General features: G+C 36.4%; 1 protein-coding gene across 12 annotated transcripts in view; it reads right to left on the bottom strand.

Moving 5' to 3' along the window:
• The window catches only part of DENND1A (DENN domain containing 1A), a 194393-nt gene that overhangs the window by 66297 nt on the left and 103041 nt on the right, over positions 1-25055 (bottom strand). For all 12 annotated transcript variants that reach the window (XR_010826022.1, XR_010826024.1, XR_010826023.1 and 9 more), the window contains 3 exons: positions 23801-23846; positions 14883-14984; positions 7508-7633 (listed from right to left, as the gene is read on the bottom strand). Coding sequence is in view for 9 of the 12 variants with exons in the window: in XM_066980576.1 (XP_066836677.1) it covers positions 7508-7633; positions 14883-14984; positions 23801-23846 (274 nt within the window). In the remaining 3 variants the exon portion in view is untranslated. The remainder of the gene's footprint in view (positions 1-7507; positions 7634-14882; positions 14985-23800; positions 23847-25055) is intronic.

Genomic DNA, 25055 nt, shown 5'->3' with positions numbered 1-25055 from the left:
TCCCCTGCGCTTTATTAGTTCAGGAAATATCTTCAACTTTTGCTGCATGGCAGCATTTGCACACTGCTTCATTGCTTGCTGGGGCTATGCACTCTCAATTTTAAGTAAAGTACCAGGAGAAAACACAATAAAAACAAAGGCTAAATATAAGTCAAAAATAAAGGCTTGAAACAAATTGAGGAAAAACAAAAACAAATGTAGAAAATGGTACAAAACACAGAGAATCTGGTGTGAAAGGCACAGAGGAATAATTTATCAGCTGAACGTACAAATCCTTCCACAGTAAAGCTGAAGTATCATGGTTCTTTCTGCTCCTCACCGTAAACCTTCCCTGGTAATGGGAAGATTTAGAGGCTTTTGAACAAGGATACTTTTATTTCTCCAGCACCAACACAGAAGACACCCAGAGTGACCTTACCCAGTTTGATGGCTGAACATATAATTTCTACCGAGGCTGCAAAGTTACTCATACAACGAAACACAAGATTCACAATGCTCACAGATTCCAACAAAGATAACACAGAAACTTAAGTGTCAGCATGTAACAGGTAAACACCGACAATCTCAAGAGCAGTCTTGTGAGCACCCGCCCTCTGACAACCACGTGCAAAGGAACTTAACGTTTCAGCTATTACTGCACTACAAGGTGCACAGAACACGATCCTTACCTTGGACAACGTTTCCAGACTGAAGTACAAAACCACCCCCATTCTACCTATTCTTTGATTTTTGGTTTTGTACTTACAAGCCCCTGACATATCAAGACAACTCTGGTGACAGGGAAGGATCTACTCTGTATACAATGCATACCTTTAAAACTTACATGTGGGGAAAATAAAAAGCCACACAAATGGTGGCTACATAGGTAAGGAAGCAACTGAGATGTGGCAATTACTGGGAGTTGGAAACAACTATTTGCTCTACCACTGAATAACTTAAAAAACATTTTACCATGGCAACAATCACACTTCATAGTGGATAAAGCATCAAATGCTACAAAGCCTTTTCAAAGCACATTATGCACCAGTACGTAACGTGCACATTTCCACATTCCTGCACACATACTCCAACAAAATTTCTGTTTGGACTCATCTAACGTTTGCCTCTTTACTCTGCACCACATGCCATCACTTCTTTTCTGACCTCTGTCCCACTCAGATCTCAAGGCGCTGGCATTGTTAAAGGAATTGATAGTGCTAGTCTGAGCAAGGGACTGGCATAAAACAATACACTGACCTTACGTCAGGCCATCACACTGTTGCTTTAATGTCTTCCTGAGAAATGTATCGATTTGTGTTACTGGTATCACCATACTACTTACGAATCCCTGAAGCTTAAATCCTAACCGGTGTAAGAAGCCAAAACAGTTGAGTAAACTATCCTCTTAGAGCACTTTGAGGCTCCCACTGCTGGGGGACACACAAATAACTATGGAGCTAATCTCTGTTTAGCACCTGGGTTCAGGCTGATAAACATGAATAAGATTGAGAAACTAATCATGAAGGCATAAAAGAAATTAATGGAAATTCATGAAAAAGATTCGCTTCATGGAAAAGATTCACTTATTGTCAGTAATTCCCAATGCATTCAAGTTTGTACTGATTTCTATTTACAATTCTCATTCAATCTGAAAGCTGCAGGTTATACAGAATAATACAAGTCTTAAACTAGAAATATCATCCACTGGCAGAATCACTGTAACACCACTAGTTCCTTCGAACAGTTCTGTTTCATTATTAGCATCTTAACGCTTCAGTAAGTTCCCAACTACTATTCCATATGTTTTAAATGTAATTGAAACACAACAATGGATGTTTCAAACCACAACAACATATTTCCTTAGTTCGATACAGGGAGGCAGATAATTTCATTCTTGTTGGAGACATCACAAAACAGAACAACAGTATTTTCCAGGAATCTGCAAAAGTTAAAGTTACTGGCCATGCCTTCTCAAGACCGAAAGCAAATATTCAATACAAATGTGTGTGTGTGTGTACGCACACACACATCTCAATAAGATATTAATCAATAAGATGCTAAAAACATTTTTCTATATATTTTTCATTCCAACAGTAATTTCATAATATCCACATGAAAAAATTAATTACACTTTTAATACAATCATAGCTCCATTTACCATCTTACTCCCCACTCTTTTTAAACTTACTTTGTTTAGAAACAGAGCAGAGCTTGATAGTTAACACTGTTATTACTTCATTCCGATTCATTTGCCAACAGAGAGAAGGGCCTCTCAAGGAGAGCAAAGAAATAAAGGATTTCATCGGGCAGACTTTGAGAAAAGAGTGTGAGCCAAATAATAACGAATACAGTTCTCACTACAAGTATTGCAACTGTATTAATTATTTCACCCCCTCAGAGACATTGCCACAAATTACGAGACTGGCACATACTGGGAGTATGCACAGGTGTCGCCACTGAATAAATCCAGTATAAAATATGCAAATTAGGAATAACTAGCATATTCACAATCCAGCAAAATCAGATTTATATGGATTATATAAATGAGAGAAAGGTCTAGCTTCAGGTAATATGACAATACAAGCAAAAAATTGCTTCACAAAGAACGCAGAGTTCATCACCCTAATGGCTAGATTAATAAAGCCATAATCAACCAGATCAGCGCTTTAAAAATGAACGACAGCACCACGATTCAAATCCAAACGCACACCAAAATCTTTCACATAGATATGCCTTTTCCGTTGTGTACCAGAAATAAAACAATTTACTTGATTTCACCTTGCATTACATACACCTCTCACTACAGTATATCACGTATACTGAGTCATGAAAAAGATACCTAATTCTGCAGTGTCTGCAGGTAATAAGGAGTTATCAACTCTAGATAGCAAAGCTGAAAACTACCTGCAGGAGCACTTAGCTGCTGATATCTGCTTGGATTATTAATGTTAAAATTAGGCCCCCTTATCCATTAAAAAGTAGCAGCACTGCAAAAGAAAAGGACAGAAAATTTCACTTTACAGTGTATTTATAGCAATGAAATACAGACAAAAGGAACCAAGATATGGAAACTGGAATACCTCTTCAGATAGTACAGATTCTGTAAGTGCAAGTAAACAAGCATTTCAAATCTGTCAGGGAAAAAAAAAAAAAGAAAAGAGAAAGAGTTGTATTCCTCACACATTATGCCTGTTGCAAAGTTCACTGGAGTGACCACATATCCGAGGAACAGACAACAAAGCTTCTCACTGGAGAAGACTATGTCAAGCTTGGAGTCTGCTGTTAAACTATGCTAGGTGAAGAAAAGGATCTAACGTGGCTTATGTTACCTACACACTGGCATGACAAACCTCAAACCAGTTGATGGTGTTCTATCGTACCCTACATGCTACTGCTCGTAGTGAATCTACGGAGTGAGCTTACCTTTATCACAGATGTTAGGATGTTTCTTAACAAAGATCGTCTGTGAAAGAAAACCAATGAAACGTTGTCTCTAACCACTAGGTGTCAGCATAAGAAAGTGCACAGTCAACAACTTGGATGCAGTTAACAGGTCTCATTTTCCTCCCCAGTACTGCAAACCACCTTTACATACAGACAGTAATTATAGAGATATTTCTATTGAAGATGAGCTGATTTTGTGAACTAAATACTTAAAACTGATAAAAACATTCCTTCCACAAACAGCAAAAAATTAGGAATTAAAAAAAAAAAACATTCAAGTGAAGAAAATGCTCACAATGGTGTGTCACTGCTAAAGATTTAAGTAACATTCTTAAAATTAACAATCCGCATCAATACAGCCGAAGTAAACACACTGCTTCTAATGTGTTTTATTGTACTTAATAGCAACAGGTTGCAGGGACCATAAGTACACCACATGTACTAGATTCACTTCCACACTTCCAATCTGGCTTAAAGCAATTTGCAGAAACACCTGTGCACAGTAGGAGACACAAATGAATCAGTTATTTTGTTACATAAATATTTCTGATTACAGTTGCAGTTTCTATTAGCTGGATATGTGTTTCCATGCAAAAACTCTAGCTATTGAAGTCCTCAGGAAGTTTACAGTAGCAGCAACTCCTTCCTTGTCAGTGTACTGGTTTGAAAATTCAGTATGTTACCTTATTATCTTTGGATTAAAAGCTTCAAAAGAGAGTAAGACTTCCTAATATGCTTAAATATAATACGAATTTAAAGTCTGCTCTGTGACACATTCTGGGCCTACACGGAATAATGAAAAATAACTTCACACCATTTATCCTGGAAAGTCAACTCACACCAGATGAGATGGTCTACATAATTAAATTGCCTTATGAAAACTATGAAAGGAGGCAAAGCTGCTGCTGCTTTGAATTTATTTCCTAATTATCAATAATTTTAAAGCAACAGTCAGATTTCTTGAGTTACAGGACATCAAATGCAGCAAGCTACATCATGTGCAGCATTGCTTACGCCCCATATTTACAGTAAGATGTGAAGGCAATGAGAGAAAAAAAATCACAATGGAAATATGTGAAAATATGGTATGTTCTTTTCCTATAAGCTACATCTTCTATTTGCTTTTCTATTTGTCTCAGACATATCAAAAAGATTTTATTTGCAACAGCTTATTCTGTAAGTTTCGAAAACAATTTTTCCATTTTTTTTTAAAGTAAATGATGACATCCACTGTGGTCTTTGTAGATTCTGATGCACTAATGGATATCAGACTGTACACACCTGAGTATTCCTCCACTATTGAACAAGAAACTCGTATCATTTCGTATGAAACGATCACAATTGTGTATTGTAACTCGTTTGAACACCTGTTAATATATTACCACACACAGAGTAATCTGAGCTGATCAGATGACAAGAAGTAACAACAAACGTAACTACTGTGCAGAAAATCACACTATGTGAGAGCGGAGAATACTGCAAGTATTCTGCAAATGCAGCATCCAGAGTACAGCACACCAGAAAACACAGTGCTTTAAGTTCCAGGATGCATTACTGATCGTCGGTTACGATGCTTTGGAATTACTGCATTTTCTTTTGTGAAATTAGCAAGCACATTTTCTAATTGTTTTGCTCATTACATACTATTGTTTGGAGTTTTGCTGCACCTTCTTCACAGTAGGTTTTCCAAGGGTTTTGAACTAACTTTTAAATGTGATGTTCCCAACAGTAACAATAGTCTCTTACTAACTGCATTCACTGGTGACATATTCTAAAATGGAAGAGAAGTGTATGGCAGTTGTGTGACCCACCCAATACCTTACAGAACATCTGTGACAGAACTGGAAACGGAATGAAGGTTATTTGATCCTGACGTGTTCAGTACATGAAACACTTGCCATGTTTTGCAAATTACCTTTATATAAATCTTTATATTGAAATTTATAATCAGAAATTAGACTTTTAATTTATAACATGACTTTTGAAAGGAAGCTTTGAAATTTTCCACTTCCTGATTCTTAAAATGAGATTTTATGATACATATGTGCAATCATATTTACATGTTTTCTTTGATGGAATCATAAGCGAACTAAACAACCTCTGCTTCCTCAGGTTAGCTGCAATTTCTAGAGAAGTGCCACTGTCAACTGATTTTGAATGTTCATCTTTAACATTCAGCCTTCAAAATACCAGATGGTATTTCCAGAAAAGCAATTTAAATTTTTATTTTTCTTCATAAATCCCTTAGCTAGTTAATCTCACACATATCCAGGCAAAGCATACACCAATATTCCCAGAGTTGCCTGGCAACTACTGGGAGGAGCATCGGAGCACAAGAAGGCCTGCGTAAAGGATGGGAAGTCTCCCTGACATCTTTGTTATATACGTGGACAACGATTTAAATATCTGCCATTATTTCACCTTAAATATTTCAAAAGCAAAATACTTATACTCAACTATATGCACACAAGCCAATGCAATTTATTTTTTCCACACAAGCTATATGCACATCCCCCCAGTAAGAAGTGGAAGGAATCACACTGGCTTCAAAAGTCACTTTGAACCCTGAATATTACTTCTTGGAATAATGCTTATTTAGCGGTGATAACTGGACTGTTTAAAATTCAGACTGAACTACTTTTTCCCTTTGTCTTTAAAGATAACATGTAAAACAAACTATAACAATGAAAAGACTTTAGTTATGGAAACATCCTCGAACAAACAAACAAACAAAAAACACCAAAAAACTATGTCAGCAGTCCAACTTCATTTCTTTTAACATAATGATTAAAATTAGGTTTATTAATGAAGAGATCTGGCGTGCAGACAAGTAATCTTCACGGAAAAGCAGAACGCAAAATACACCTTTTCTCAAACAGTAAGCCTTCATTTTTCCTCCATTCATTTAGACTCCCCACTTACACTCGGAACTCATCATAGCAACTTCCAATAGCATTCAAGTTTCTTTTCTGCCTCCAGAAGTTTGCAGGTGAGATGACAATATTAAGGTAAGAGTATGTTTTCCCCTCTACAGAGATTTCCTGAAGCAGACATTGGTCTAAGCAACAGTAGTTCAATTAAGCCTTTGAACACCAGACTGGGATTTATCACTGCATTTGACTTGAACATTGGTTTGTATTGCATTGGTTTCCCTTGATTTAGAAATAGGTAGGGAAACAAAACGTACTTGGAAAATTCTGAAAATACTCCGTGCATCATTCTACAGTTGGTATTTTTAATTCCCCCTCCTCGATTTTCTGGGACTTAACTCATGAATTAGACCTGAATGTTCATCATACCATTTACCTTGTCTTTCCCTATCAGTTAATGCACACACTTCACTAGGAACCTCCTACATACACTGTAGCCAAACTGGAATGTTACAAAGCATGTGGAAATACATGAATTTGGTTGGATTGACTTGTAGTGAAATCCATGAAGTAAGCCTGGAGCACATGCCTCACTAGAAGCAATAAAACTAGGATCAAGCACTGAAAAATTTTTCCCCCACTCAGATACCACTGAATCGTTGCTAACTAGGGATTAACTTTGAACTAGAAGCATGAGACTGAATTTTCCCAACAGTGATTTATCATCAGTGGTTACAACTGCAGCTAGTCCTTATATTTCTGTAAAAGCACAATTCCTTTACTAATTTTTTATGTCCTTAAACCCCAAGATTCCACAGACTTTCATGTTTCAAATTTAAGCATATATTGTGTACAAATAAACAAATCTTTTACTACCTTTAAAAACAATACAATGAATACCCAGGTATTGCAGTGAGAGAAAAAGGTGAACTCTGCATTAGCCTCTTGTAATCATTAATTTATGTTTTTATCAAATTTCTTCTAATTTAATTATTTTCTAAAAGAAGTAACATCTGTCCCCCTCCATATGATTTTTTCTCCTTGTGTGATCTATCATTTGTTGCACCTCTTTCGTTTTTGGAGGCCTGAACACTGTTTTCAGTAATGGTCATCCAGACAGCCACAATATCAACCTTAGTAAGTGGATTATACAACGTGAATCCCTGTTAGCTTCCCCCTCTCCTGCTATAGATGCTTACTAATTTCTTACTTACAGGTTCTATTTTCAGTGCGTTTCTGTAGCTCCCGAAGAAAGATGCTTGTGCTTTTAGAAATGCTCTTGCAACACCATCTCCAGTAGTTGTAGAGACTTTCTTCAATCGGCTCTTCAGAGCAGAAACCTGAAATCACATAACCAGTTTAGATTACTCTCATATCACAAAGCTTAACACTTTGGGACACAGCTAAAAGAAAAAGCTCTCACCACAGCAGCAATTGTAACAAAAAGAGACACTATGAATTCAGAGCTGAATTTTTCTGTTCTAAAATCATTACTCTCACAATTAAGATATGATGGATTCTACTCAAAAACCAATAGGAAGATAAAAGCTTCATTTCAACCTTCTCTCCTACTTAAAATGGGGCACTAGCATGGTGGTAGGTAGTATTTGAAAGGTAGTCCATGAAATTCTGTGTCATTCTTGATTAGAATCCAGGAAAGAATTTTAGCTGAATTAATTAAAACTTCAGACTAATAAGGATTTACTATTTTTTTTTACTGATATCGAAATGAAATTTAATAGTGAAAAAACAACCCTTCTCTTGCAAATAGAATTCTACAAGTATTGTACATGCACCTCAGAGAGTTGGCACAGAAACTCTTCTAACTAATCAGGCCATCCATCACCACCAAAGCTAAGCTACTTACAGAACAAACTCCACAGGTCTGAAAAAATTGCTTACCACAAATGTATGCGTGTATTTTAGGGGTATATTCCCTTGTATTTTAGAGACTTAAGGCAAAATAACAAAATGAGTTTTATTTATGCCTTTGGCAGGTTCCCTTGGCCTGCATCCAGCCACCCACCCAGCCGCTCTCTCACTCCCCACCTCAACAGGATGGGGGGGGAGAAAACACGATGAAAAGCTTGTGGGTTGACACAGAAACAGGAAGATCACTTACCAGTCACTATCACTGGCAAAAACGGGGAAAATTAATTTAATCTCTTCCTCAGGCTCAACTCTGCTCCTTCATTCCCCACTCCTCTACTTCCTCACGTGGCCCTGGGGTTCAGTCAGTCTGTAACAGCCCCGCTTCCACTCCTTCCTCCTCACACTTTTACTCACTAGTAAGGGTTTTGCCGTTTCTTAAATACGTTTTCCCAGAGCACCGCCGGCGCTGCTAACGGGCTCAGCTGCGGGGCTGCTTTGGAGCCGGCTGGAACCGGCTGCGTCCAGCACAGGGCAGCCCCGGCCCCTCCTCACAGAGGCCCCCGCAGCCAACCCCTCACCACAGACACCCAGCGCAGCGCAGGAAACAAAACCTACAATTTTTAAAAAGTCTCAAATTAACAATGACATTCTGTCCTTCAAAACAGTCAACATGAAGGTTTTTTCTTCCTGTTTCTCCGAAGATCTGAACCACCTGTGTGTTGGATGATTCTTCTCTTAACCTTCACAGCCCGCTCACTCCCACAGTGGAGCTGTTTAATTACCTCAGGACTCTGAGGTGCACTTCAGGCGAACACAGCTGCCCCATTACCTTTTACACAAAGACACTTACCAATCAAACCTTGGCAGATATTACACAAATTCATTTCTATGCAGACAAAGTTAAAATTACCATGATCCAGGTTACCTGAATATTCTTTGCTTTCTATGTATGCCAAGGGCTAAAGTTTTAAGGCTTATCCAATACTGTTCTCTGCACTTCAGAATTTCTCATACATGCAAGAAGGTTCGTGGCTTGGTATCTCTTTTCTAATACTTAGAGCTCAGTAACTACTGAAGTAAGGTTGTGTATCTATATATTATTGTTAGTGACAGCATTTTTCTTTTCCAAACACAAGCTGTGAAAAGAGATGAAAAACCTTTCAAAGGCTTAACATCAAGCTTGCTGTGTCTGTGCTGCAGCAGTTATGGGTTTGTTAAATCATTAACAAATAGTTATGTCAGCAGCAATTTTTTAGTATTGGAGACAGAGCCAGAACAAGATAAATTTTCAAGACAGATCGTACAGAACACACAGCAATACAGAAAAAGCAAGCTTGGCATTCGTTCTTGAAATAAATTCACCTGCTTCTTTTAGAGGACATGGTTGCATAACGTGCAAAGCTCAAGAGTGATGGGATACCTTATGCGAAAGGCAGGAAGGAGTAAAAAATTTCAAAAGGAGAGCAGAAAACCAGGAAACCCCTAGTCATCTTGATTTGCAGAAGAACATGACTCCACAAATATCCGTATTATGAATTTAACAGAAATAATTCTATCAATAATCAGCAAATCTTCCTTCTAACTCAAATGTTTTTCTGAAAAACTCCATCGGGCCAGCTCTATATACTTCACACTACAAAAGAGACATCATAAAAGTATCTATATTTACAAAGCCAGGAAATTCTGCTCTAGTGAACACAACTAAATGCTTTCTGAGCATATGAACAATATCTCAAAATATACACTCATGGTTCAAATGTTCACATTGATTTCCAAGACCTTTCCACACCCATCTTCCATCTCGTAACAAAAAGCTTATTCCAGGATAATTCATATCTCCAAAATTGTAAGAAATGAGCTTTTCTGCCTCAGGGTTTTGCTACCAGCCTGCCCTTCAGTAAATTGGTTTTACTGAACAACTAATCAAGTGCTTCAGTTTTACCCCTCCTGTAAGTACATCCCTCACTTGCTCCTTCAGTAGTCTTAGATTTGTGGAGGGCACTAAAGTGACTCCTCATCTTGCTGTATAGGTTTTAAATATATAAATCTGGGTATTTCTGGTTGTGTTTACTAAAACAGTTCAAAAGAGATTTGCTTTCACTTTTTTCTTCATCTTCTGTTGTAGAAGGATTTTCATTACAACTATTTAGTATAACAGAAATAAGCAAGAACATGTCCAGTATTGTTTATAAATCTGAATGCTGTGGCTTATGCCAATGATCCGTGCATTAATGAGCCTATAAGCACAAGTTGACATAATACAGATTTATTACAGATAAACAGATTTATTATTTATAGATAAACAGATTTATTGGAAGGTCTTCCATGTCCCAAAATCAAGCTCACTGCTATTCAGTGAGAATATCTCTCAAGGAGCTCTGTTATTCTCAAAACGTAACAGCTTAATCAGATTTTCAACATGTTTGAAGTTTGTTAACTTCCACGTTTGAAGGGGTCTGACGATAGTTGTAGGGATGAAATATACCTTTATTTCCTGTATTAGCTTCAGTAAACCATTTAAAGGTAGTTCTTAAAAATGCAATGAAGTGTCTATATCTGTGAGTAACTTCCAAATCCATCCCAAACCCTTTTCAGTGATTTTCTTTAACAATTCATGCGAAGAACTTGCCATCTACATAGAAAAAAAAGACCCCATTCTCAGTTGCACAACAAATTAAAAGTTCAGAAGGCTAGTTACAGCCTCCTACTCCACAGAAGTAGAACAGTGATAGGTTTTTTGCTAATTCCTTAGGCTTTCAGATCATTTGTTCGCTTCTAAGACTAAATCTAACACTACATGATGTCTGTTTTATATATACACACATTTACTCTTTCAATCAAGTTTATTGCAATAGGGATATTATTTTTTGTAAATCAATATTAACAACAGTTGTTAATTGTTATTCTTAAGAAACTAGTAAGTTGGAGGAAAAAAAATTCATTTTCACTCTGGGATCAGTTAATACATAAGAAATTACACTAGCCAAGCAGAATTCTGATTTTTTAGAATTATGCTTTTTTTTCCTGTCTAAAGAAGGAGTAGTACTTTTATAAAAATAAGACTGTGACCACTCAATATCAAGATTATTTCTAGCCAAACAGACACATATACATACAGTCTACCCTTAGAGTGTTTTTAAAGAAGATTTTTATACTTCTGGCAGTTCAGGTTTAAAGGTCAGATTTAAACTATCACCATGTTTCAAAATGCAATCTGTGCAATGCAGCATAATGAAATGGTTCAGTAAAGGTGCTAGTGGAAATTCTTTTAATTAGGTCCAAGGCTTTTCAGTTGTCAACATGAATAAAGCAAGAAACATTCTATTCCAAACAGTGTAAGAAATAAAAATGGATTCACCTTTAAGAAAACGGTTTTGTTATAGAGTTGCAGTTTAGTACTTCTTGCTCCCCTGAAAGCAGTTAATTTCCCACTAAGTGGAAAAACAGTAACATGGGCTTCCTGCTTGTGGTAACTCGCTAACGAATGGACAAAACTAAATTCCTGACAGCCTAAAATATTCATTGACTAACACAAATGTGCAATACTAAAACAGCTATCAGATATGTAAGATCTGTTTGCTGCAGCCTACTGTATATTAGGCATTGCATCAGTCCTTCATTTAATAAAAAACACAAGTTGACAGAGTGAGCTTATGCTTTATTCCTTGTAATATGAAGCTCTGACTACAACTAAGCCTAGAAGATGACACTTATTTGGAAATACATGATAAATCCATAAGGGTTGCATAAAAAAAATTACTACCCCCTCTTTGCTATTCCTTGCAACACAGACGGTGGTGTAGGAGACTTGTCAGCAGCAGATGCACTTATTGTAATCACAGTCCTTAATAAATCTCTTTTTTTAATATTGACTATTTTAAAGGAAAGTAACTTCCCAGGGTGCTCTCAGGCTGCCAGATTTTCAGCAAGCTATCAGAAGCAGAAGGTGACGGAGGGACAGTTTTTCACATTTCGAGTAGGTAATCAGTAACAGTAGTAAACACCTTGATTCTCAGGTACCTGACCTAAACAATTCAGGAAGTCTGACTGCTAGTATTGCCGAGGTAAATCAAGGCAAAGAAATGACTTAATCTGATTCTGCTAGAACTCTCTCAATACTACCCAGCTCCTGTGACACAAACATTAACTGGAAAGACACGTTACTGTAGCCCATGTTCATTTGGATACTAGGAGTGAAGGAGTAATGAATACTTATTCAAGATTGCTGAGAATCAACAGTATAGGTAGCAACATCATTATCATGAAACTTGAACATGACCCAATACTTTAAACTGCAGAATAATCATAGGACGTAAAGGCACTGTTTTACTTCATTTTAAAGGCTGGGGGGAGGAGAGGGGCTTTAAAATATTTCCACTGGATTAATGGATTAATTACCCAATGGCAAATGCATCACACAGATGTTTTTCCTCGATGCTGAATATAGATAGATTTAATTTAGCAAAATAAATTTTGTGTATATTCAGCAGTGCATGAATTACTTACTGTTCACATTAAGTAGCAGAACTGGCAGAATAGTTTGACAAAACAGCCATTTATGAGCATGAAACTGTTGAAGACATTTTTAGTTTCTCAGATCATAAATGCATCTAATTTAGACTGAGACCCATGGGGAGAGAGACTCCCAGAAACTCCCCATCCTCCCAGGGAAGTAAAAAATAAGAAAAAAGAAAAAAAAAAGTATAATGGATTGGCTTTACAGTCTCCCTGCTGAGATGAACAACTTGATCCACTTACAGTTCCAAACACATGATGCATGAAAGAACTGACAGAAATTCAATTCTTGCAAAGAAGAGCAGCTGCTCTCTAGTGGTCAAAGCCAAATATTAAGCAGTATGAAGGAAAGGAAAAGACCTAGAGGAGAATACTTCATTATCTAGGTAACTAAAATAATGAAACAAAGCTAAAAAAGACATAAACACTGATCCCAAACGTTAATTACACAAAGCAACACGATTCATGTTTAGGCTTTGTTACAACAAATATTAATCCCAGCTGTATTTATATAGCAGTTGTGAAAAAAAATACACCATGTACGCTATTTGTGAGCCATGCCAGTTAATTGAATTTGCTGGCAGCACTTCCTCTGCTATGCTCCAACATCCTCCAAGATAAAATGTAGCTTTTAAATAGACCTGTGGAAAACTGAATCAAGAAATTTGAACTAATAAAACACAACTCTTTACTGTTATAAAAGTAAAGTAAAAGTAAATAATGAAAGGAAGGAAGTCTCTTAAAATTTATTACATTCCAAAGCTTGAAGTTCTGTGTTTATTGGTGAAGTCTCTTCTGATGTTCTACAGTGCGCCTACAACAGCTCCTTTAATGAAGTCTCATAAAATCTAATATAATACTTGATTGTTGACAAATCATATATATGTTTGAGGCCCAGCACTCACTGTACCCAGACATTTCTTACATAATTCCATGAAATTTACAAGTCTGTCATTTCCCGGGTTGTGGATAATGGCATGAGTGATGACCAGCTGGCAGATTTGGATGCTGGGAGTGAAATCAAAATGAAAAACTATAAAAAGCCAGAAAAATTCATGGAAGTAACTTTTATAGACTAAATGCTTGACTAAAGCCAAGATGTTCACAATCAAGATGGACCTTTTATCTACAGCTCACTGTTTTCGAAAAATGGATCACACCACAGATCATAGAGAAATGACGGGATGTCACAGTAGGAGGCACTGGGTATTCACCATTACTTGAATTTTTTGTCAAATGGACCAGCTTATATTGAGCTCCCTGCATATCAATTTTATTTCTCAACTACACATAAAAGGTATAGATCTAACTGTCAGCACAATATTTTGAACTAGTAAAAGAAATCCAGATTTTCCCCTGCCATTTTCTGCTAAACAGTCACCCTCTGACTTAAAAATATCCTCTTACACCCTTATTCACTTTACCGCTCTTCCCTTTCAGACTCTTTATTGAAGATGTTTACTGTGGGAAGTAACAAGCTGGACATATTTATGTCCCATTAAAGGGATACATCAAGCATTAAAAAAAAACATTTCTACAAGTTATTAAAAAATCAATTACCAATAACAAGTTTGAATGAGAAAAAATAAATTCATAATTATTTGCACTGGGCAGTGCTAGAAGTGAGTATGAAACAGTCCATTTAAAACCATAATTCAGGATATAAAATGTACAAAGTTCGTTAAAGCTCATCTAGAAGAAGACAGAAAAAAAACTTCATTCAGAAACAAAAGTTATTTTTAAATGCATTTTTTTTTTCTTTTTCATCTAATTGAAGAGGTAAAGATGATTTCAAATAATACTTCAAAATAATGAAAAAATAAGTTTTGCTTTCTTTTTTCCTGTTCGGATGTACCATACACTGCGTGTTTTACATCTGTTGTGTCTGTCCTCTGCTCGCCCCCCAAAAAAGATTAACTCTTCAGATGAACAAAAACTTGATTGTGCTAATCCAAAAGTGGGCTGCTGCAGCATTTCTAGCTTAGGTGAGCATTACCTAATTTTCATCAGTAGGCTTAAAAATATATCTGCAAATTTTCAAACATTATTTAACACTTCATAACACAAAAGAACTGAGGTAAAGCAATTTACTTAAAATAATGAAAATAACACAATGAGACACCTAAATGTACAACTGAACAAGTCAAAAGTATTTATACTTTCAAGTAATGGAATGGTTGAATAAAATCATTTCATACATACCACATCATTAGGAAGGCTCTGAAGGTCATCAAAAGGGGTTTCCAGTGTGTTGGTGTCTACGTTAAGAATCACTACATCTTCCAGGGCCATGCTTCTAACTTTCTAAATATGAGCACATTCAAGAGAGTAGAAAGGAAGATATAAATATGGAGAGTTAAATCCTGTGCATAAAGGACACAAGTGATAGCGTAACATCATGGTATTACAAAACTCAACCATTTTAAGTAACACCAACATTCCTGTCTGTCATCACTTGTTTTATTTATTTATCTTACAATGTTGAAAAATTAACCTGCAATTTGTGGACAGGAATTTCTAACGCTGTACATACTGAAATTTTTGAAACCACAGAGTTGCTGGTTGAGATTATTCAAGCAAAAAGTTATTTCAAGCACCTCTACTAATGTTTATCTTTACTCTAATATCCTGTTTGCAAATTTAGAAGCTTTTAGCTAAGTGAAGATTTCAAGTTTTTTTTGTATTTAGACATCAATTTAAATAACAATAAACGGTGGCTTTTCCAGTAGGTATGAGCTGTATTAAATCAAAAATGGGATCTGTTTTTTAAATTCTAGGTTGACCCTTGTATCTCCGCTGCAGACAAATTTACAACTATTTAAGCCACGTTGACACTACAGAGGTTAAAAAAAAAAACAACAACAAATTAAGACAAAAGCTCCACCATATCCTGATCCTGTAATGTTAAGTGAATCTACATTTTTGATACTGCTACCATTACTTGAGATCTCTAATCTTCTTTAAGTGTTTAAACCTTTGGTAACAGCACATACAGAAGAAAAGCATAACCTATATCTCACAAAAGAACAATCACTAGAACATTTGACTAAATAACTAAAGGTATCAGTAATCTAAGCAAATTTAAACATTGCCAGACTTCGTTTCCCTGCTTAAACGACAGTAAACGAATCACTGTTATGAAAGAGAACAATATTTATGTATTTATTTTAACACTTTTTCCACTAACAGCACAATTGAATTTTTTTTTGATTAATTGTACATAGCTAAGTCCACTTCAAATCTAGCTTTGTAAATTCAAAATCAGAAAAAGTGTAACTGCAAAATATGGTGATAAAGGAAATTTCCCACTGACTCTGTAAACAAACATTCAAGTACCTAAATACCTACAGTACTAAATGAGAGTTATTGAGGAGGTAAATTAACAAAAACATACTCATTTTTTAATTAAGATTTTGTGGGGTGGGGGGAATTGTTTCCTTTAAAAGAAAGGAAATAAAACGCTAAAACAATGGCAACCTTGAGCCTTAGGCATCTAAATAATTACCTTCAGTTTTCCTCTGTCTATAAATAAAGCTGCTGTGTACTTAAAGGAGGGGGGTGGAAATCAACCAAAAAAAGCCAACAACTATTAAAAAACACTTTGCAGACATTTAAGTTTAGGTCTTCCATGAGAATTTTCTTTGACTTAAATGGAAAAATATTACTTTTAATGCTTTCCACACAAAAAGCCCAAGTGGTGCATTACAAACCAGGTACTTTCCTCTCCATTTCAGGAACCAAAGGTCACTCTCATGGCTGCATCTGATAAACTCTAAAGCAATCCAGGAGTCTTGCTCCTTCTAGGAGTCCGGAAGCACCAGACAAACTGATTTGCTCCTTCCTGTTTCAGAAAATTAAAAATCGCACTTATACTCAGAGGAGTCTAAAAAGCTCCAACAAAAAGGTCTTGCAATGTACTTAACCAAAGCCAGAAGCTTGTCAAAATCAAGTGCTAGTAGGACAAGACAGAAGGAATTAAAACCTTCTCTTGAATACTGCCAAAGAAGCAACAAATGTGTTCAAACTTGTCAATGAGTGTTTTTGTAACTTTGATGGTGAATCTGCACCTTCCCTTCAGCACAACATTGGGATTTTCTGTAGCAAAGTATAGGCTTTTCACAAGCTGAAATCTGCCAAGGACCATAATACAAAACGATTCAGTTCACCATGCAATGACTATAAATGCTGATCAATGTAATCACCTCCACATATAGCCCAGAAATAACTGCATCTGAAAGGAAGGCTAATGTTAAACTCTGCTGCGCTATGCCTTTACAGAGCGAAGACCATAACCTTACTTTAAACTTCTTAATAGTTGTATTAAGACATGGGATTTCCCTGGAGACAAACCGTCAAATTTAATAAAACACCTGATAATAACTTGATTTATTGCATCCGGCATTATATTTGACCAAAAAAAAAACCAAAAAAAAACAAAAACGACAAAACACAATTTTTCAGTGGTCCAGTTGTGCCTTATCCCAGAGAAATGCAGACTAACCAGTTCATCTTGATCCTTTTTGTCATCTTTCCTTTCACTATAATCTTTAATAAAGGTACTATGACATAAATGTAGTACCTATCAGCCCAGCTGAATCCGGGAATAAAAGCATTCACTCTGTTGCTGGAATTTCAGTAAAAACTCCCAGCATCCAACTGCACTCTTCCTATTAAATCCCACTGTACTCTATAAATCGCAACTCCATGTAGAATATTTCACAGGTAGGCTTTGCAAGTTGTCGCAGTTTTGTCAAAATATGAAGGGACCGCCACTAAGCTTTATATAGTTATATTCCATATTTCACAACTTCCTGAATGTCAAAACAAAATTTTACAGATGAATTGATACCCATTGAACAGAATGGGCTATATTCAATAAGTTCATATTTTGCAGAAAAACACATGGAGAAGCAAAACCAAGAAGAAATATGAATATTGCTGTTTGCTTATCCAAACTTGCTCCATACTCGGGATTTGCTGAGTCAAAAGATATGATTCAGTGAAAATGTGCATCACAGACTACTACTGCAAGCCTTAACCAACATTACCGGATTCCTTGTAGCCATAATTAATCATCTAAACCCAACCAAATCGGACTAACATCTACACCTGCCTTTTATTTTATATGTCTCTGTTTAAAAGAGCGGAGAGGTAAGGAAAGCTGGTTTAACAAGCACACTGAACCCATTGTTTATGGCCTCTATAAACATGGCTTAGTAAGAATTACTGACTTAATCAGAGAGAACTTATCTCCTGGTGAAAAGAGCACTTTAAATTTCAGAAATGGCACCTTTACTGTGAAAATCTCTTAACTTTTCAAACAAACTCCAGGGGGCCTTAAACACCAGGTCAGTAAATAAGCAGCAGTTAGTATGATCTGTCCTGCTCACAAGCAGCCAAACACTTGAAGTAATTTAAATGTTTTATGTGAAAGGTAGCAAAACCACTGAGAAACTATATGGAAATATTAAGGGGTGCTCCTCTGTCTTGCATGCATCATATGATAGAAGAAATATTCATCAATAATACCAATGCCAGTTTATACTAAATGTTATTTTATTATCACTATTTACAGCTGGCAGTTTTTTCTTTTCCTACCGTAAAAACAACTGAGCTAAACTTCATACAGATGAACAATGGTATTGGATACTTCCGTAAAAAAAACAAGAACAACAAAAACAACAACAACAAAAAAACAACCACACACACACCAAAACAGAAAAACACAAAAACAAACAAACAAAAAAAAACAGAGAGGTTTATGTATCTTCATTGCTAAATTGGTGCCAAAACATAAACCAAGATGATCATGAGGTTTCGCGACCAGACACAAATGGATCAACTTATTAAAGATGTTGCAATAACAGAGAAAAGAAAATTTACCTTCCAGTAATTATTTTGGAATCTTAAAAAAATCTTTAAAAAACAACACCTAGTATTTGTAGTAGCTATTTTGTACATTATACTTGAAACTATTATGAAAGTATGATCCACAAGTCTAAAATCCATTTGTTTAATGAGTTGTCTCTACTTAGTTAATAGTTTCCATTTATTTTCTTAAGAACGCCACAACGCCGCAGACAACAATGTGTCAATCTGGCTGCCAGAAGCAGGAAAGGCAGCGGATATAAAATTTTATTATTTCATGCCCCAACAGCAGCCAGAAGGACTTAATGAAATCACCCTCAGATTTACAACCTGAAATAGCTATTCAGCAGACAAGCGTGGTTAGGCTGGATGTGCCCCTTGACCTTGCAGCCCTTTGATCTGGCCCAGCAGGTGGCCTGCGCCCCCCTCTGTGCATCTTCCACTCTTCCGCCACCCCCGACCTTGATGTGCAGGCCCTGATCCTGTACAGGTGATTCTCGAGATCCTTATCACAAGCAGCTGTTGCTAACTGAGTGACAAACATCACTAGTGCTGCTCTAACACCACCGTACAACAGAAGCAAAACCTTCCGCAGTCACTGGTAAGCCTACTCGGTACCGCAGGATTTGGGTTTCTTCCAACGTGTCCTGCAGGCATCCCCCCTGCTCCAGAATCTCCCACTAAAGCACAGTGTTAGTTTAATTTTTCCAACAGTTGCATAAGAGACAGTTTAATAAGTAATTTCTCGTTTTTACATGCGTTTTACTCTTGAAACCACGTACAGCCATACTTACCATATTTGTGAGTACCGAAATTACATTTCATTTTTTTAAGATTTGGATTTAAGAACACCCAGTATATAACCCCATCATTTAAGCCCTGCAAAAAAAACCCTACACTTCTTCAGTTCTAGGTAGAAAATTCAGTGATTTACCAATCCTAAATGGCTTGAAAAAGCTAAATACTACTCTCCAATCAAAAAATTTCATTAGCAATTAACACTAGAGTGGCAGATGCCAGTGCTCAGGGTGTCTTCTGCAAACAGACAGCCAACAATTCCCCCAGTACTCCACGTGGCTCTGCCAGCAGGAAGCCCAGGCCGATCTAAACTGTTTCTCAGAGTCTGTTAGCTCACACTCTGTGCCAGCTACCTGGCATATAATGGGACTGGACCACAAATAGTGCATACTCTTGTCTACCTGAAAAAGACACAAAAATACGCCAAAAAGTGCTCCCAGAACACATGCACAGGGTTCAGAGGGCTGAACACAGCCTTCTATTCAGCTGTGTAAGGGGAAGACTATCAACGTGAAATGAGATCAGCTGTTGTGTCCTAGCATATTAAAAATAGAAAGAATTTTAGTGAAACTTCTTTTCCTGACGTGAACATATTTACTCCTACTAGGTTAAAATAAAACAAAACTCTGCTCATGTCGGTTTTCTGATATGCACAACTGTCTTTCATGGTAAGGAAGAACTCATCCTGACAATTGCAATGCCAATTTTCACACACACATTCACTCCGGAAAATTATACAAGAATTAAGACTCCGAAGTCCCAGATGAAGTCCTCGAGTGACTGGGATCTTAAAAATAAAGAGATAAGTAAATATACTTTTCTCATCTTTAACTTCATTTCTAAATACTGCTTTTGTGCCCTGAATAGAGCACAATAAGGCTGGGCATTACTGTAACTTGCACGACGGAGGCCTGGCACAGAAGATTATACTGCCAGCAGCGTGGTATCTGACAGCTAAAAGGAACCGTTCCCAGTGGTAATGGGAACCACATGTGCCTGAATTCCAATAGGTAGTCTACTAGGTCAAGGGCATTCCTCTTCCATCAGCGCCATCACGCTAACAACCTTCACTACAGAAACAGTTGCCGAAACAATCGTTTACTAAGACAAAATGGAAAAGGCTGCCAGCTAAGTTTGACACCGCTTGTAACAGAAAGGCGAATTTAATATAACACGAATACTAAAATAGCATGCGGGATGCAGGTAGAAAGTAAGATTATGAAAGGGATGTGTTCATTTGATGGAGTTTCATCTTCCTACCTTGTTATTTATCAGTACTAAGTACTTATCTTCATCTAATATGAATTCAATTAGTTCTGTAAGCATGTTCCATTATTCATGTGATAGCTCCAGCCTTGCTTATCCAACAGCTTATAAACTTTTAGCCTTCTTTGAAGTCACTTTATGGATTGCTAAATGGAAATCTTATAAAGAATGACTAACTAGGTGATGATAGAGAAGCTGAAAAATAAGAGCACAAAACACAGCTTTATATTTTCTACCAAGATTTTCCCTCATAAATCAGCCAGAGCCCTCTGACCTACAACAGGAGATTATCTTATCTCACAGGAGAACATTTCAGTCACAGCAAATTAGATTTAACAGTCAATGGATATGCTTGATATTTTAATCATAAGAAAAATTTGTCATTTTCCATTAAAATAACTGTTCCTCCTACAGAGACCCATATAACATGGGAAACTGAAAACTAGCTAAGATGCTAACTAACTAGTTGAAAAAAAACCCTCTGGAGGTGCGACAGCGGGTGCATTTTGTTTTAAAGCATTGTAATTTTGACTGTATTTCTTCCAGAGGACCTTCTCCAAGATAAGGAGAGCAAAAGCACACAAAAGCAACACCAAAGCTAGAAAATTTTCCTACACTGCAAACTTACCCTTCCCTTTACACCACAGCTTCCCCTACACAAGTTTAGGCTTCCACTAACATTTACGCAGCACCGACAAATTATGCAATCAGGGCTGCTGGAGCAGAACCGTGTAACTGCAATTACTCCCCTGGGGCTGTACAGTAGAAGAGCCCACCTGTCTTAACCTGAATGGAAAGCTGGGGAATTAACCTCTTCTTCTGAAACTAGAACATGTTAATTGACAAAACACTTTTAAAGGACTATTTGCTGAAATTTCAGCATTTAATGAAAAATGGATACTGGATAATGACAATATTTTTATCTGCAGTTTTAAAAATTATTTTTGATGTGGAAAAAATAATACAGAATATTTTTAAAAAATACACAACTGGTGGAACCTGAGAAAAAATTGCTGTTGCTACTAGATTGTTATTCCAACACATAAAACATACGATTTTATACCTATGTACATAGAAAATGACAAACAGGAGAGTAAGCTTGAGGTAAACTAGTAATGCTCAAATTAGTTTGCCGAATGTTACCTTTCCCTTGCCCACGACCCAGCCCGATTATCCAGTATTTGCTAACAAACAACAGATACAATAGCCCACTGTGTGATTTCATTTTATTTTTCTGTGGCAAAAGCACAGTTAGCTAGAAGATGCATTTCTATCTGGAAGTATTCAATTTATCCTTCAGAGGAGGGGGAGTAGAGAAGACAGGTTTTTTTTATTTATTTCATTTATTTCATAAGGCACTTTGAATAACTGCGTTGCCAATGTGTGTGTGTGTTCCAGAATCTCCAACTATTCAAAAGCCGTACTGGATTTAGTACTAAACAGATTTTTTCGCAAGTTACTAAAATGGATGAAAGTTGGCTTCTCCAAGAACTCCTTTTTTTGAATTTTTACAGATGGAGTTTGGAAGGCCTACAGAGCCCTGCAATCTGAAGAAACTGAGACAAAGGAAGAGGTAATATTTGATGTAGCAAGGCAGGGGTGAGACAACGCAACTCCGAAGTGTAATTTATTATTTTTTTCTATACCCATTGCCAGGCTGACCACACAGGTCTTTCTGAGAGAAGATCTGTGAAAGCTGACAAGTATCTGCACTAAGATGTTATCTCATCCTCTACCAGGCCTTTTACTACTTTTTTAAATAGCTAGATACCCTAATAAGAATGCCAGTGATTACCTGGCACTGCTATTGGGCAGAAGAATTCTTGCTCAATATGAAAAATACATGCCAGACTACTCCCTAGATATCACTTTGGTTCTGCCTATGCAGTATTCAAATTTAATTATCAGAAATTCCTTTAACAAAAACATTTTATATACAAACAAATGTACATGTTGACATTTAGAATAATTGCTTATTCACTAACACATTGCACTGTAATTCTGTACTTTATTTAGCAATATAAAGGGCATCTGTGGTCAAGCAGGGGGGAGCCCTGCATATTCTATCTAGCTCCTCATGAAAAAGGTGACTTCTAAGAAATTACGTCACATTAATACTGTGAAAAAAGGGGAAGTTACATAGTATAAAAACCTCAGTTTTAAAAACACAGAGACATAGAAGATCATTATTATATAAATATGCCTCAGTGAAAGAAAATGTTTGATCAATATTTCCACAGAAGGTATAATTTTTATGGAAAATACAAAAACAAATATTCTAGTAATATGCATTACTTTGTGTGATGAAAAAATTCAGCATTGTAAATTGTCGTAATATCCTAAGCTTAAATTTCCAAACACAGGTATCTAAAAGAGGGACAAAAGTCAATTAATTTCCAAGGGCATTTGCAATGCCTACCATTCAACACTGTCTACTAATTTAAGTACTTACAAAAGGGCAGTGCTTTCTTAAAAGGAATGCCTCTTCCCATACCGAGCACATACACGGTGGTCAGACTTCCTGTCTGAAGGGGCACTATTAGTAAGGACTAGGATTTTCACAGGGATCTAAGTTAATAGCTTATGTGGTCCTCCAGATACTTTTGAGAAAAGTTATCAACTGTTTCACCGGGATTGGAAGCAGAAGGAAATGTGCTATTTCCATGCACACACACACAGTTAGCAGAATTACTCTGAATTGTTTATATATGAAGCTTTCTGCGAGGGCTGGTTTTCTGCCAGCTTTGTGTTAACATTAACAGCAAATTCCTTCTTTTCAAGGTCTTTTGAACATTAAAAAAATTACAAACTGTCTGCAAATGCCTACAAGAGAACTGTAACTGTCAACATTTTAGTTTAATATCAACTCCGCCTTTCTGAATAGAGTAAAACTAGAGGCAGTAACTATTACAGGAAGCAACAGGATGGAGAGGGGAACACACCATGTCAGCTCATCGCTGACTGCTGAACTGCAAACAAACTATGCCCAGACAGTACAAGGTACCATTAAGACTCCCTTAAGTTTTAACAATATCATGCATAGCTAACTTCAGTTATCTGAACACTCCTACAGAAATTAACAGGACTATTATATTTTTAAGCATATGAACAAATGTAAAATTAATTGCAGAATTTGAGTCTAAATCATAAAATGACATATATTTTCAGAAATGTTTAGAAAGACTTACCTCCATCAAACTTAAATGTATTCCAATGAGGTAGGGCATTGGGGCACTGCAAAGAAGAAGAAAAACTTGCTTTACATTCTCGTAACGCTGGATTAACACATATGAGTTATAAAATTAGCTACAGGAAGAGACTGGTATACTGGATTAGACTTTAATATATAAATATATATATATATACATATATATATATATAAACAAACCACATGTTAACAAAATTTTATTCCGTCTTTGAAAGACTTGTTTTACTGTGCAATATCCTCTCACTACCATAAGACTTAAATTTCTCTTGACATCAGAATTTCTAAGTTAAGACAGGTACTTAAAGGCAGCTATTAAATATATACATATAAATTAAAATATTGTGGTCTCTTAAAAATATTACAATTTTCAAATAAATACACAGAATTTTGCTAAACAGTATTGTTTAGGAAGATCGATCCAGTTGTAGTGTTAAGTGGCTAATTTAATGCATGTAGCACCCAGTACTACAAGCTTTAATCCTTTGACTATGGGTCCAGGCACATTTTAAATAACTTAGTATCAATCTTGAAATATTTACAATTATAAAGCAAGGATATAAAAATGACTTTGGAAGATTCTGAGTAAGTCCCGAATTATTGTGATATGTGCTGGTATCATTATTCCCTTCAGAATACGAAACTTAAATATATCAACAAGTTCTTACGCCAAATTTGTAGCCTCAAACACAGGTGTTTTACTTTTGTTATCAAACAGAACGCTAAGAGAAAGACTGATCTTTTCAGTCTTCTGTTCAGTGATGTTTGCAAACAGCAATATGGACTGTATAACACAGGAAGAATACTGAATCAAAGTTGTATCCTTGCATATACAGTATTTCTAATATTAAGCTTACTACAGAACTCCCACTCAACTAATCAGGGAAAGCTTATATTTGCATTGCTTATTAGAACATATCAAAGAGGATGCCAAAGCTGCTAATTGCAAATATGGCATATACTGCCTGTTAAACTGAAAGCACACAGACAGACACAACTTTTAAAATAGAGCCTCATTTGATTTTGCATACAGAAGCTCAAAGAGCTCATTTTCAATTTCAGATGAAAAAGGAGAGAAATGTCACTGTGCTGCCTTGGATTAAAATATCTTCCATATTGCTTTTATAAACTGGTGCCTACTGTTCAGTAAGGGAAGAACAGTGCTGAAAGAACTACTGCAACACACCAGCAGAAATCACTCTGCTTCTCATTTGGTGAGAAATAACTTTTCAAAAAGT

Source organism: Anser cygnoides, chromosome 20, assembly GCF_040182565.1.
Source record: "Anser cygnoides isolate HZ-2024a breed goose chromosome 20, Taihu_goose_T2T_genome, whole genome shotgun sequence".
Lineage (NCBI taxonomy): Eukaryota > Metazoa > Chordata > Aves > Anseriformes > Anatidae > Anser > Anser cygnoides.
This window is presented reverse-complemented; position numbering and strand designations above follow the sequence as displayed.